Source organism: Bombus affinis, chromosome 6 (assembly GCF_024516045.1).
Source record: "Bombus affinis isolate iyBomAffi1 chromosome 6, iyBomAffi1.2, whole genome shotgun sequence".
Classification (NCBI taxonomy): domain Eukaryota; kingdom Metazoa; phylum Arthropoda; class Insecta; order Hymenoptera; family Apidae; genus Bombus; species Bombus affinis.
In genome coordinates this window covers 16,679,150-16,694,908 of record NC_066349.1, presented here as the reverse complement: position 1 = coordinate 16,694,908, position 15,759 = coordinate 16,679,150, and the positions used below count along the sequence as shown (strand labels likewise).

At 37.7% G+C, this 15,759-nt stretch overlaps 1 protein-coding gene and 1 long non-coding RNA gene across 2 annotated transcripts in view; one reads left to right on the top strand and one right to left on the bottom strand.

Annotated features, from left to right (window-relative positions):
* The window catches only part of LOC126917752 (peroxidasin-like), a 330,987-nt gene that overhangs the window by 81,452 nt on the left and 233,776 nt on the right, over positions 1-15,759 (top strand). Inside the window, exon 3 of the mRNA XM_050725006.1 lies at positions 6,720-6,865. Within this exon, the coding sequence (XP_050580963.1) occupies positions 6,787-6,865 (79 nt within the window). The 5' untranslated portion in view covers positions 6,720-6,786. The remainder of the gene's footprint in view (positions 1-6,719; positions 6,866-15,759) is intronic.
* Positions 1-15,759, bottom strand: part of LOC126917773 (uncharacterized) — a 285,490-nt gene that overhangs the window by 51,763 nt on the left and 217,968 nt on the right. The window lies entirely within an intron of this gene.

Genomic DNA, 15,759 nt, shown 5'->3' with positions numbered 1-15,759 from the left:
TCGTCCCTTCGGTCGCTATTGTTTCCATCGACAATGGAGAATGCTTGGCGAAGGATCGGTACTTGCTTAAGGGATGAAACGGTAGTTAGAAATCACAGCGTTGTAAATTATTTAGTTCGCGTTCGTTCGATTCGCTCGAATCTCTTTTTAGCTCTTTTTTATTTACTTAGTTTGAAATATTCCTTCAAATTTCTGCTATTCTGCTTGATCGAGTCTGTTGAGGTTGAGGTCGATTCATCGAAGAACGAGTGGATGAATTTGTAATAGAAAAGTATATTGAAATAATTAAAGGTCTAAGTACAAGTTTATGTTGATACAGATCCTTACTCTCTTAGTGTTACTAGACAGTAAACGATGGAATGATAGGGAGCACGTTCATATATTTATAGCAAAAGGACATTACCAAAAAAGTTTAGGCTAGAGGCCACAGGGAACATCAATAGAAATCTGTTTATCAGTTTCTTTGATCTTAGACCTTGCAATCCAAAACATAATGTATACTCAAGGGTACAATAATATGCAGCTTTTCTTATTTAGAATATTTCTGCGTTATAGCAGTCTCCAGGTCAGGGATATACATAAATAAAGATGTAGAGTTTTTCTTGAAGTAGTTACTTCAACAAAGTCGCTCGACTTTGAATAATTTGAAACATTTTACTGATATAAATTTATTGTTTCATTTGATTTCTATGATTTATTTGGTTTCCTTATTTAAGGAATTGGGATAGAGCATATTGAGATGAAAAGAAGCAACGATTTTGGAAAAAGATTTACCAAGATCCATATTGAAATGTACGTTGTTACTAACGTTTCTTTTTATTTGCGATAGTAACAGAAATATTATCTGGAAGGTTATGCAAAAATCGTATGGTCAAATAGTTGGGGTTAATTTAAATGAAACAAGCACACGAGTGTGTTGATTTTATGAAATTCATTTGCCAGAGTTTATTAAGCGTTCACGTGTGTAAATAAGTTGAAACAAGATTATTATATTAATTAAACAATATAATATCCGTTCATGCTTAATGTAAAATATTAAGAGGAAATTTCATTAAAAAAACAACATATCCGGTGGAATTATCGTCCACGCACGGAATATTTTTATCGAATATCATATTTTACGAAAATTTGATACGCAAGTGTTTCGTGTATACATTTCTTTGTCATTTTTTCCTTCCCGAATTCACAACCATGCTCGAATTTCTTTCGCAGTGTTATATTAGTTTCCGTCACGAACCTCGAAACTCGAATTTAAAAAATTCACATACACGGACTCACGAAAACGTTCGAAATAAATTTCAAAATGTTTTATGCAACAAGTACAATACGGCCGTAAAATTGTTCTATGCTAAGCATTAAAATACTCTCGTGAGCCGGTATGTTAATGTAATTGCTATTAAATTGGAAAGATTTAGCGCGCACGAAGTGTGCCGCATTTTAACACCCGTACGATTTTCCAACCAGCTGAATAATGACGCAATTAATATAATGACATAATGAAATTTTTTCCCGGCTAATTGTTGAATTATCGCGCTACGAATAAATTGTTGTCCGCAAGTTGCGATGGAAGGCATGGCGTGTTGATTGCACAACGTTGTAACGTGTAAGCTTGTGCATTGCGGTAATCATGCGTATGTTGTAAGCTTGCAGTACCGCGAACGATGGACTATCAGTAGCGCAGTATGCAGTGTAAGCTTTGTAGCGCGTCTAGTAGAAATTTTCAGCGGAAATAACGTTTCTGACAGTGAAATATGCAAACCGGAACGCCTGCAACCTAACTGTTTATTAATAACTCTATTCATAAGTTGGTAACTTAATCTTACAATGGCTTAAAAATCGCAATAAATAAAATAAATTTCGTTCGTTGGCCTGCTGTTTCTATTTATTGAAATTTGAGCTTTTTAGTTTGCATATTGTATCTTTTCGTTTATCTTTCAGAATTGTAAACCGATACTTTTGAAACGAGGAATCTCCATAATTATAAGAAACTTTCAACGTTTATTTCATATTAAGTTTTTGTTTTTCTAAACTAGTTTAATGTTAAACTGTATTTAAATAAATCCTATGTTACGCGTATATTCGCATGTGTATGCCCTTTAATGTTTTTTTTTATTATCATGTAATTTTTACTTTACGATTTGTCTAGCTGGATATTCGGCAAATTTTTCTAGCTTTATTGCTAAATAAAATGAGGATGGCTACCCTCAACGGGATACCATCGTCCTTTAACGTTTGAAGGAAATCTTCTATCTTTATTTGTTAATATAATTTTAAGTTGAAACGAATATCCATCGATGTTTCGATAGAAAAAATCTCACAGTCCACTTTCTAAAATCGAATTATTAGTGTTCTATTATTTAAAATGAATGAAAATTAATCGCTCGCGTACAAACGCTATTTCACAAGAAAATGAACAAATCGCGTAGGATACACGTAGTTCTTGGACGTGATAACATTAAGCCCTTTTCGCCACGATCCTGTCGAACGATCAATCCGCGCAGGATTTTAAAAAAAGGTTTCGTGCGCTCGTAACGAAAGCGAATGCATGTTCTTCGCTCATGAACAGATTACGCGATACGTTCGCGTGTTAGTTTCGCGCGAATTTGTTTTTCGTCCACCGTACGAAGCAACAGTAGGTTGTAATCCAGTCGCGAGAGGACAGTACGAGAATAAATACTGCTCTGTCCGTTTATTCGTAGCCCTTTTTCATTTTGTATTTGCCGTTAGTTACACGTGACCATGCAATAACGCACTTGCGTAATTTCTACCGTTGGTCAGCTTTCTCGGCAAATTAACGCGAAACAAGAACGACACGAAGAAAAGAGGATATCTCATGGAATATTTATTTCGTTCTTGAGATTCGTTGTTCGATGGTTGCGTTGTACGACGCAGAAAATAGGAAATAATTTCTCCACTGAACTAGAATACATTCTACACTATACGTTTCAATTGTGTTAATTTTTTAGTGTTTTGCGTAATTCTTTTTACAGGATTTCTTTTATCATCGTTCATATATAGGTCAGTTAATATCGCGTTTTACAACGTTTAGGATACTTACGTCGGATAAGCGTTTGGGAATAGGATGCTTTGAATAATTAACATCCAGGAGCAGGCTACTTTTGTAAACATTCTGTTACATTGTACTAGAAATAATTGAGCGCGCTAATGTTGTGTAAGCATCACGGTATCACGTACATTACCGGCCGCTTCTGGGTATTTTCTCGTTAATCCAAGAAACCAAGAACACTTACGAGTTTAACGTAGTAAAACATGACGATACTCTGAAACGTTTTATTAAAGAAACATTTTTAGTATATACAATAGCAACGAAGAAAAATACAGATCCCGCAACAAAATATGAAAAACGAAAAGCGAAACATTTACGTTTCTTCGCTCTTCTCCCCCTTGTTCCCTGCACTATCACCTGGATTTCGTTAGACACCGAGGTAAAACTTTTTCATTCGCACAACTGCCACTTGTCGCGCGAGTACCACCTGCGTGAGACATCGAAATAATTTGGAAGTTTCTGGGTAGAAACGACAGCTGTTAGAACAGTTTGCCGAGGCAAGGACGAGAAGAAATTGTTTGTATTATGGTGGCTGTCTAGTCTAACAGGTATACAGCGGCTCACGAATATATTTCAACATTTGCCATAGAAAATTTTGATAAACTCGTTACGCGAATCGTGTGAAATTTCACTAACACTGCAGTTTCTGTACTCCATGATAATTGTGCAAGGGCTCTAATAATTCTAATATTTTACAAAGTTCAAAGTTCTTAAATTTGTTTTCACGGAGTTTCGTGTAACACGTGATGATACAGGGTGGGGGGATAATCGTGGCACAACCGAGCAAGGGATGATTCCACCTGAAAGGATAAGAAAGAAATTTGCTGTAACATTTTTTCATTTGAAGCTTCGTAGTTTAAACATTTGTCCAGTATATTTCAATTTTTGCTAATTGCGGACTAAACGAGCGTAAATATTCGACAGAGGGTTCAGCTACGTTTGAAAATGAGTCAAGAGCGTGGGATAATATTTTTTCATAAGACGCTTCATCTCCGAGAAAAATAAATTTGGAAATGTATCACGCGCGTGTACAAGTCCTCAAACGGAAAAATCTTATTTCACATTTTTTACTTATTTTCACGCGTATAGTAATCTCCTGTGGATTGTTTATTCATACACCTAGCCGATATTCAGCCAAACGATAATACACACAGTTCACCAACTTGGAAACTCGATTTTCTCAGAAACGAAGCGTCGTATGAAAAATATTTATCCTATATTTTCCACTTATTTTTTCACTTAAAATCGATCATTCCCTGTCCGGTTGCGCTACGACTACCGCTCGACTCTGTATATTCGTAAAATGTTTCTATAGGTTGCAGTAAAATTTCCAAGCGTCTCGTACAAGGCGCGTAACATACTCTCGTAAAAGACTGTTATAATCGTTCGAATAATTTCGCGAGCAACCGCGAAGGCTTTCGCCTACGGGTCTAAATCGTACGTTAGGTGGAACGAATTGTGACGACCCTGTGAAAGGGTTGCGAGGGTGCGGCATGACGGTGCGGAGTTCAAGAGTTGCCGATAGATTCATTACGACGGTGGCATCAGGAAACTTGAGGGAGAAGCGTGTTTTCGGTCGAACTTCCGGTCAAATTGAATCACACGGAATTTCGTGGTAACAATCTTCTATTTGACTTGGACCGACCGTCTGATTTACTGCGGCCTTTGAGTCTACATACGTCGTTCAAAGCGATTGACTCGAACGGGAACTCGCTTTGTCTGCCTGACGAGTTTCGTTCTTCCTACGGATTCTTTTGAAACGACCGGGCAAATTGGTCTTCCTTTATCGTTCGGTTGCTCGTTTTTTAAACGTTTCTCAATACGCTCCGCCAAAGTTGCAATTGTTTAGTCCGCATTTGTTCCCTATGGATTTTGTTACGTTAAATTGTTTTTGTACTCGCGCGTTCATTAAAATCTTCGTATCCGTGTTAGTTTATTTGGTGTTCCTTTTGCGATCTCGTATAACCTTTCTGCAATATTATTCTACATTCGTGTCGCGTCATTCTATGTAATTTATTTCTTAGGTAGAAAGTAGGAAACACCTTGCAATAGCGTTGTAGCGGCACTCGAGCACGGAACTTTCCAACGGCTTCGCGACACAAAGCGCTATACCTTCAAAGCGTAAGGCCGACGTGCCTAATGTGCCATCGATATCCCTATGGTTCTTCCGCCGAATATTCGGAAGAATGCACGCACGGCAACCGCCGCGGTGCATCTAATAAACGCGTGTGTAGTGGGGATATCGAAGGGCAACTAAGAAAAGAATCCATTTGGTTTCGAACAAAAGATTCATTCTGCCTCCAACCGCGAAGTGCGAAAGGTTCAGCATCATAGCGAAGCAAACACAAGCCGAGATACGCGATTGTAAACTCTCGATGGTTAATCATAAGTGTGAATCGTATAAATTGTTGATCTGTTGATTGTTAATAGAAATAAACTTCGCGTTGAACATCTGAGTATTCCTTCCGCACCTATCACGACACACCACCTCAGCGTAATGGACAATTGACAAAATTTCGAGATAAAACGCAGCTGCATTTAAAGGACTAGTTCACTGATTTTCATCCGATGATTATCGAATAAAACGTTAGGACGACCGAGAGATTACGTGCTTACATTTCCATTATTTTCCACTTCCTTTCTTTCTCGTTATTTCATAATCATCTCGCTAAAATCAATGGAAAATGAACTTGTTCTACACGAGGTACGAATTTTTAAACACGTAACGATTACACGTGCGAGAAATAAGGGCGCGTTAGATACGAACGATAATTTGAAATACAGCAATACGCGCGTAAAGTAAATTATTTTAATATTAGTAAAAAAAAATTGCAATGTAGAAAGATATTCTATTAAATGTTCTACCGTATTTGCATCGGTTTCGCCTCAATTTCAAATTTGCATTGACCACGAACGTCCGCCCTTCGACAGGAATTTTTTCCCTCTATAAATAATTCAAATGAAATATGAATTTCGAAAAGGGGAACAGACCCGTTAGAAATTCATTAAGACGATATTTGCAAAGAAGCGAGACACTGGAGAGTATACCGGGCTTTTCAGCGTGTAAAACTGTTAATCCGGCTGGCGAAAGGGTCGATCCTTTTTCTGGGACATATACATAGATCGGTGGAGTAACGCATTGATCTCTGGGCTGGCTTTGTGTCTCGTGAACCCGATTGGGTCAACCCCAGGCAACCGGAGGTGTTATTTCCAAGTCCAGGGGGATTTCGGTAGGCTTGCCGGGATCGTTTGACATCGTGCACTGGGGTGGCTGAGTATAATTAACGACCGCATTCGTCTTGTTCCACGCTTTATCTTTAATTATCCAACGATAAGGTTCAATCGTCCGTGTCAATTTGTCGACGTAATCTATCACCGCACGCTTCAAGATTTATATCCGAAAGATAAAAATTTATATAAAGATCTCTATTTGAAAATTGGTTTGCTCGATCTTTAAAAAAAGGAGGATTTTACGAGTGAAATGTTACGAAATTCGAAACACCAAACGCAAAGATAAATAAGCATAAAGTTAAACGTAAAGAGAAGATAAGAATAAAAAAGAAAATGAATAAAAATGTATTTATCGTGTTTTGCTGGTGTGATCTTGAAATATTACGAATCTATACTAAATATGGTTGTATTAAAATTTCAGATCAGAAGGAGACGAGAGCCACCGCGTCTCAACTTTCGAAACAGAGATGAGTTGAGAATCGACTACGATGTTGAGTCGTCTTTCGGCCGTGGTGGCCTCCATTTTGGTTCACCAGCTACACGTTTTGTGTGCCGCCACCTCATTAGGTAAGCGTATGCAAATTTCCAACGGTTAATTGTTTCACATATTTAAATGTCTTTTATTCGACTCTCTCCGCTCTACAATCGTACTCTTCTATTGTACGTACCATAAAAGTAACTTACATATCTTTTATGCCAGCCAGTTAACGATATCGTGGAACTTTGAATTTTTTGCTCTTACGTATATTCCGTCCTATTTCGCTTTTATTCGAAACATTCGCGTTTAATTCGATTTACTTGAATTTGCTAGATACGCGGGATAATTTGATTCGAACGAATACAGGGCAGCTGTCAATATCAATTTTGCATTGTTCAAATATTAGCGCGACGCAGATTTTTACCAAATTGGAATCAAGGTTTGCGGATAAACAAATATTCCTCGTTCTATCGAAACAAATACATAGTTTCGAAACGTTCTTCCTTTTTTACGCTGTTCGAGAGATATTTCACACTCTACTCTGCGATACTTACACCGGCTGTTTTACAAATTGCGAATATATTATTTGTTGTTGGACCGACCGAATCACACGATTCTTCGGTAAATGAAACTGAAAATAACAGCGAGCTTTAACAAATAACAAGCGTTAACAAACAAACGCTTATAAACGCCGAACGGTAAAATAAAAGTGAAAAATTATTTCACGTATTTATGACCAGAGGACAACGTACGAGTTTAGTGGAATATCGTGTATGTCTATGAAATACAATTGTATATAACTGTAGTCGCTAATAATCCTCGGAGATGGATTAAATAAATAAATTTAAAAAATAGAAAGAAAAATGGTGAACACCGATAAAATATTTTTCTTTCCAAATATTCGCTAGAGAAATCTGAATAACTCGTAAACATTTCTTTACTTTTTCGCAATGGATAGCAAAAAGGGAAACATATATACTGGGTTGTCAACTAAGTGATTGCGGATTTTCTCATTATCACCAAATGACAAGATCCGCAATCACTTAGTTGTCAACCCAATATTTGTCGTTTTTAAATCGGAATTTAAAAAACCAGTCGCGCTTTAACGACTGCTGATGGAAATTCGGTCGCAGTTGGTTTCTCCAGTTGCGTTCGTGTTAGCTGATATTTAGGATATCTGATTCCTTGTCTTATCGAGACAGAAAATATCGAGGCGCGATTGTGAAAGTCAGCTATCAGTGAGGGGTCGATTATACGCGTTGAGTAACGGGCTGTGGGACGAACGGTCCGCTTCCAGACATTGTCCTATAATTTTCCAATTAAGGCATTGGATTCCCATAAATCCCATGGCCACGGATAGGATCCATAAATTCGACGCTGTACCGAGCGACAAGTCACGTACCGTTCGATGCGGTTTTCGATTCGAAAACCGCCACTTACGTTGTCCAATTTGAAATTGGAAAATGCTGCAAGAAAATGTGATCGGTTTAGCTTATTTCACCTTATATTAATTACAAATATAAATATCTGGACATTTCGAGTAATTCGATGATATTTCCATTTATATCCTTTCGTTGATAAATATATCTATATTATTTATTACAGTTTCTTATTTTATTATATTCCTGACAACGAAAATTGGAAGAAAAGAGGAGTCGTATCATCGAAGCGGTTTAAAACGCGGTTGCCTGCGCAAACAATTTCCTTTGTACCACGGAGCTTGATACGAACCGGTCGAGTAATACCACGGACGACGTTCCCGAGACGTATTTCGAAATCCTGACCGGTAACCGCGTTTATCCTTCTTGCAAGATTATGTGCATCCGTCTTTCTAGCAGATATTAGAAGTCCTTTCGTTTCTTCTCTCTTTCGCCACTCTGTATAGCTGTATAGTCGTTGAATTCAGCTTCCGAGATTGGTCCTACCAGAAAGGACCACTTCTCTCTCTCCTTCTCCATTTTCCAGGCTCTTTCTCTGTCTTGCTTCAAACTGATAAATTTTCCCAGGATTATCCCGTCGTCCTATCTAAAATCGTTTGAAACCCAAGCAGAGAAATCGGTTTGGGGAAACCAAACGCATTGACAAGCTTAGAAACGTGTAACGCAGTAATCATAATACGATCGGTACAAGGGAGATTCTACGTGAAAAAATAAGTCGAAAATGTGGGATAAAGTTTGTTTCGAAGAAATTCGAGCTTGAAAGTTTATCGGGTGCGCTTGAACTCGGATAATTTCGCAGTGTACAGCGGCGAATAATAAAGAGGAGGAATTTTCCACGCTTATGAAAACAAATCGAAAATGTGGAATTTCTAGTTTGGAAATTCGAAAATTGGTCGAGAACGAGGACAAGGCGGATTTTTAATTAAATACCTATGTTAAAACTATACTCCCTTGAAAACGAGGCCTTAAATATTCATTCTATTCAGTCGGCAATTAGCCAGTTTCGCGCGTAAAAAATAAATTTTCAAATTGGATTTTCTCAAAAAGAGAAAAAAAATCTGAGCAATCGCTTCCTCGTAGTACGATCGCTGGAAGGGATGGATCCCTTGTGTAGCAGCGGTCGAAAATTCAAGGAGAAACCGAGATAGTTTCGCGGTTAGATATGTTAAAACGGTTTTTCGGCAAATAACTCGGAATCGGCTAGTATCTTTTTCATCGGTGGAAATAAAAACGGCTGGTTTCCACGTTGTAAGTCTTTCCGGAAGAACGGCCCAACGCCGTTTCAACCGCCGAATTTGATGGAAAGATATTGCTTCCCCTTGCGGTCTCTCGAATTCTACTTTCCTTACTTTATTTCCCTCGGCTGGCTGTGTCTCTTTCAGCCGCCACGGCCTTTATAACCGACGGAGATTGCTCAGTTTCTCCGGTTTCGACTCAAAGGAACTTTATTACTTTTTCCAGCTTTTCAATCGCGGCTAACGCGACAATAACGCGGCAAAAAATCGCTTACTTTGTTACATTTCACGTTTCCCTTAATTTTAATGCCCCGTTCTCCGCAAAGCAGAGATTTTCATAGGATTCTAAATTCAGCAGCTACTTTCTCAACGATCAATTCTAACGTTACTTTTCGATTATGTAACATTAATTCTGCTGCTTTCGTCTAATCTCACCGTGTTATACGTGTTTTGTTTCTTTTTACGTTATTTCTTGTTCTTGTCTTAACAAACGAACAACCTTTCGTCTCGTACTTCTTTTTGAAGGCGATCAGCTTTCGCCTTTCGGAGAAAACGTTTCGCACAAAGTTGCAGCGAAAAGGTCACGGACGCTGAGAATTCTTTCTTTATTTTAATCAAGCTCGTGATATTTTCTTTTGAATAATGATCTACGTGCTATATATACAACGTGTACGAATTGTTGCACTCGTTATTTAAATATCGCAAGAGAAACATAACGTCTGAAAATGTTGAAAATCGTAGAACGGAGTATGTTGAGATATTAAAAAGCACAGAATGGAATAAATATGCTAAAATGTCGAAGTGATCGGAAGTTTTAACGGTTTGGCGCTTGGTAAAGTATAGCATAGGTGGCTGGAGCCTTGGAAGTTTTTAATGTTGTTCCAAGTTTTTCGATTTTTAGAGGAGCTTTTTTTCCGTAACAGGTAACGATTTTCGCGTAAAGTTTACGGTACAAAGTGTTTTGTATGGAGTTTAGAAGCTACCGTAGCCTCAATCTCAGTATGCTCCTGGGAGAAGGTTTTACAACTTCAAATTACTTTTACGTTATGAAAGTTAGCGGTTCCTATGCTTAGACGTTCGGGTTTAACATCTTACCGTACTATTTCTTATCAAACTAGTTGGTACGTATTAATTGCGTTTATATATTTGGTAAAGATCGTTTTAACTTGCAAGTATTATATTCTCTCGACGATTGTATTTATTTAAAGTTTTCTAAACGCTCTATGTGTGTTTCGAACGTAATCTCGAAACACATCGATAAACAAGATGACGCGATTTTTGCTTTTCGACCGAAAGAAAACCCGATAAACAAATAATATATTTATCTGAAAAAACTTTGAAAATTTTCTCTGTTTGTCTTGGCAAAAATATGGAAATTTACGTATACATCCGTTTAAATATCCGGCCGACCACGAATGTGCGAATTGCGTGCTATGATCGAGATACTGTAGCGCGATGTTTCAATATTTTCGCTCCTTAAACATTCGACGAACACACTGTACGTTTACCATCCTCTGTTATTCTTTTATTTGATCAAGATTCGAACGTCAGAAACACGGTGTTCGGGTGAACGCGTTAAAAAGCGACAGTAAATTAACAAACCGAACGAGTGCCATACGAATACAAATGGAAGAGCCCGCGCGTGTTTCAATTTTATTCGCGACAAATAGTTGCGCGATCACCGCGGGAATTATGCAAGAATTGTTTCGATATATGCGCAGGCATACGCGTGCATATCTGGGAATCGCAGAGTGAAACGATGCGAGAAGCACGCAGCTGCGAGCCGAAGGCGATTAAATTAACGAGCAGCACTTCGTTCCAGCCTCGGCGAAATTACAAACCGAAGAAAGAGCGATTAAACAGAGTTATTATTCCAGTAGTCGATCGCGTCTTTGTTCGGATGCATTGCATCGATCGATTGAAATCTGCTTTCGCAAATATGTCGTTAACATTAGAGCTGCCACGCCAGTCAAATTGACTGATTTTACAATTTTACTTTAAAATTCCTACTTCGTGTTATATTTTTATTCCGCAATGATGTAATGACCTTCGCAACGATAACTGAAAGAATAATATAATGAATTTTATTTTGTTTTCTATGTATTCAAATCGAAAATAATTTTGTATCGAGGATACTTATGCCAATAACGGTCAAAATGACTGCTATTTGTCAAAGTGTAAAAGGGTCCCGCGATCTGTTTATCGAACCCCGATTAACCAGTTTCCTCGTTTTCTAAACTTGCCACACGTTTATTAAATTTTTACCGTGTATCATTCGATACGACGATATCAGTTATCAGGAAAATTCCGGAACGATCGCTAGATCTCTAATATTAGAAATACCACAGCAGTGAGAGTGACTGGTTCTACAATTTTATAAATGTGTCAACCCTCGTTTAGGGATCATGGTCCCAGATGGATTAATAATACCAAAAATGTACTGCACAACATGGAATTCCTTCTGTAAGAGACTAATAAATCAATAAATATAAAAATATTCTATTATTACGTATTTTTTAAAGACCAGTCGTTTTCATTGGTCTGGGTAGAAATAACTTCGTGTTAACTATCGGTAGTTCTAGTGTTAATTCGATGGTGTGTGACACGCGAAGATTATTGCTGGAGATTTACGAAAGACCTGTTAGTAATTTAACGCTAGAACGAGCGCGTGTAACTATATTTCTATCTCGGTAAAATTAAACATTAATTCCGCTGATGATATGTACGCGTTTATGTTTTTTGCGAAAACAAAAGTCTGTCGTTTCGACCAGCCTGGCAGTTCTAGTATTAAAAAATAACATCCTCTACAAAAAAAAAAAAAAAAAAAAAAAAAAAAAAAAATAGTACATTTCAAAAACTGTATTCTTTCGACCATTTCGAAGCTTATCGTTTGAAATCGAATACTTCACGATAAAAAAAAAACTATAATTGTTTGCGTAAAGAGAAGTTACATTCAATTGCTTCGTGTCAGTTTTCGGTTATAATTACTTTGATAGTCATGAAATTCGATATCGAGATTTCCAGCTGGTGAAACACGACACAGATGACCCTTGTTTAATGAACTTCGATATCGGTAACCTGTGGTTGTAACATGCGACACAAACGATCCTGGAATTGGATACTAAGGAGGCTGGTCATGAAGGTTGCAGCGTGGATGATTTCGAGACAGTCGAGTCAAGTCAAGGTATCAGAGCCCTGAATTCTGCATCCTACGATAATGGTATCGGCTCTAATATTCTCTAGATAATGTGATCAATACCCTAAATTAACCAAAACGAATAAATGATTCGTATTTCTATAATGTGCTCTGATTTAGCCTGTTACATATCTGTTAGTTAGACGATATGAAATTTTACTGAACCAAATCTAAACTTTGGTAAAGTTGAAAATGCGCATTCTTGCCGAATTCTATGACTTTGACAGCTTCTAAAGGATTATAGTCAGTGATTTAAAAATTTGATAAGCATCAAAATTTCCCGAATTCTACGATTCTGGGGCATAGTTTTAGTGTTACGTCCGGTGGTTTCAAGATTATTTCAAGTTAATCCTATTCCATTACGCTGAAGTCGTTGACGCTATGAGTTTGACTGTTCTGATGTTAGAGGTATACCCTACGACCACAGGATACTTGATACAAATTTCCACGATCTTGCGGTTAACACTTTGACTGCCACGTCGAAATCACGTGTTTCGCTCAGGACGCCACGGGAGTATTTTTATTATTCAAAGCATATAATGGCAAAATAATAATAAATTGACGATGTAAGATAACATTCTTCCCCGATGGACCTTTTATCCTATTGATGGTCACGGGTGAGCACCGTGGCGCTTCGGTAACAGTTGATAGCGACATATTATAACAAGGCTTCGTTTATTTCAACAAACCATTCGCATTCGTTACTTCGTCGTAAGCAAAACGTGCAGAATATATCGTTGAAACGTGTAGAAGATATTAGTAAACGATATTTGCTCATTCTATGTATAATAGCAAGGTATGTGCACACTTCTAACTTCAATTATATGATTATAAAGCAGCATTTACGATTATTTTCTAAGCTGTGTTTATGATAATATTCGTAGATCACCCTTCAAAGATATGGATGCAAACACAGTGCACCGTTAGATGCAAGATTTGTTCTCATTTTTTTTCTTACTGATGTTCTAATAAAAATGTTTAATCGTCCAATAGTGCACTTTTTATTTCAAAGTATCTTCTATTTGTCGGTTATATTCAAAATGCCCTAATTATCAATTTTGTAAGAAGTTCAAGCGCTCCGGTCACCAGTGACCACCAATGACCAAGGTGTTAAACTATGTTCGTTATTGGGACTTTTGTGGCCTCTTACCGATCGCGGGTTCAAGCTTCAGCTTCCATTCAACCATCGAGCTTCACGTGCCTAAACTTGCCAACGTGTTATATAATACATGGCTGCTATAGTACACGGTTCTTTACGTTTGTTCATCTGTTTTCGTTTCTCAGAATATTTTACAACTGGAAAATTGCAAAGCGATGTTCTTAAACGAACGACCGACGAACGTTGCCAAACTCGTCTAGCGAGGTAATTAATTAAAAAGTTTAACGTTGACGAAAACGTGCTACACACCCTTACTCGAAGTTTTCATACAGTTTCTCTCGCATCTAACAATTTCTATTTAATAATTTGCGTCGAGTAATATGAAAAATCAAAACTAAAATTGGAGTTTGAAGTAAACTTCGTTACAGATACAGCCTTCCTTTATTAAGTTTCAGCAAGATATAATCATTGTTACGAGCATAACTCAATAGGAGAACACTGTCAACCTTCTCTATTCGTGCTTTTTACGGCCGATCTCTTATTTCAAAGTTTTCCCTTGTTCTCTGGTATCCGACGCGGCGTGTAGCCTTGCGAGGGGAATACATTTATGTGTATCGTCTTGGAAACTCGCGTACGGCCGCGTGTGCTGGCTGCTGATAAGGCCATTCTATTCGTCGACAGTCGAACGAGTTTCCTTCTACTCCCCCTTGCAAAGTGAAAAACTTTTCCACTGCGCTGCACTCGTTCTCCAACTTGGCGATTGTTTCCATAGTAATTCGATTTTCTGCGTCTATTACACTAACGACGTGGTCGTTGCTGTTTGCACGCGGCGTCATTGCTTTTCTCCGACCCGACAACTGACAACGTTTTGTTTTTCTTTGCAAAACAGAATCCAGCCGCGGGATCTGTGTTCTGACGTTGATCTCGGTTTACTATGGTGATTTCGAACGATCGCCGAGGAAACTTTTATTCCTTTCTTGCCAACAAAGTCTCTTTCATTTCTTTCGTCTCGTCGGAGAAACGAAGATTTGTTTGTTAAAAGGCAACACCAGTTAATCCGTTTTACTTCGAAACGTAAAGAATCTGTTCGTTCCATGTTGCAATAAAAATCTTATCGATCGTAAATAACCACACGATCAAACTCTTTTCTTATTTGTATCTTCTCTGGTCGTTCTAAACATTGAAATTTTTAGCATATTTTTGCGAATTTCCTATCTAGTATGTCTAGAACATTCTCCATAAGATTTAAATGACGAGATCACGGGATCGTCGATATATAATTGTTAATCCTACGAGCTTAGTTTCGAGGCTTAACCCAGTACAGTATGAAATACACACACGAACAATAGAAATACTACGCATTGCTGCAATGAAAAAATGCATCGATTGATTTTGTTTTATAACCACGTCATGCATACCATTTTTTGATGCATCCATCAAAAACATTTTTTAGATAAAAGTTTTACTCGTTTGGTTTTAGAAATATTTCGAAATAATAAAAAAGTATAAATGTTTTCCCAACGGAAACGCGTCAGATGCGAAAATACTAGAGTGAACACACGTACGTAGTTTCGTAGTAAATAGATATCCACGGAGCCGCTAAATTTTATTAAGCGCAACACAATCTTAACCGTATTTCCCTCTATCGTATTCTTTGAATCGTTTTCTGCGCTTTTCTATCGTCTATCCTTTTCAAGTTCCCCTCAAGTTTAATTCTACGACAAAGCTAAACCTTATCGTACAACGCTAAGTATGTCTTTATCCGTCGAAGTAATGACGATTTAAAATTTAAAAATCGATCAAATAAGATAAAGATTTGAAATGAACTTTCGTCCTGAAATCGAATCAAAGCGTGAAAATTGTATCCTTCGAACGATTATGAGGAATATGATACATTCGAGGACCGCGTAACGAGGCCAATTCGGTTACGTATAATACCTGTTTAATCGGCCGAACGTTTCTATGGCGTTTAATGAAATTTTCGTTATCATGGAATAATGTACGTCGAATCGAT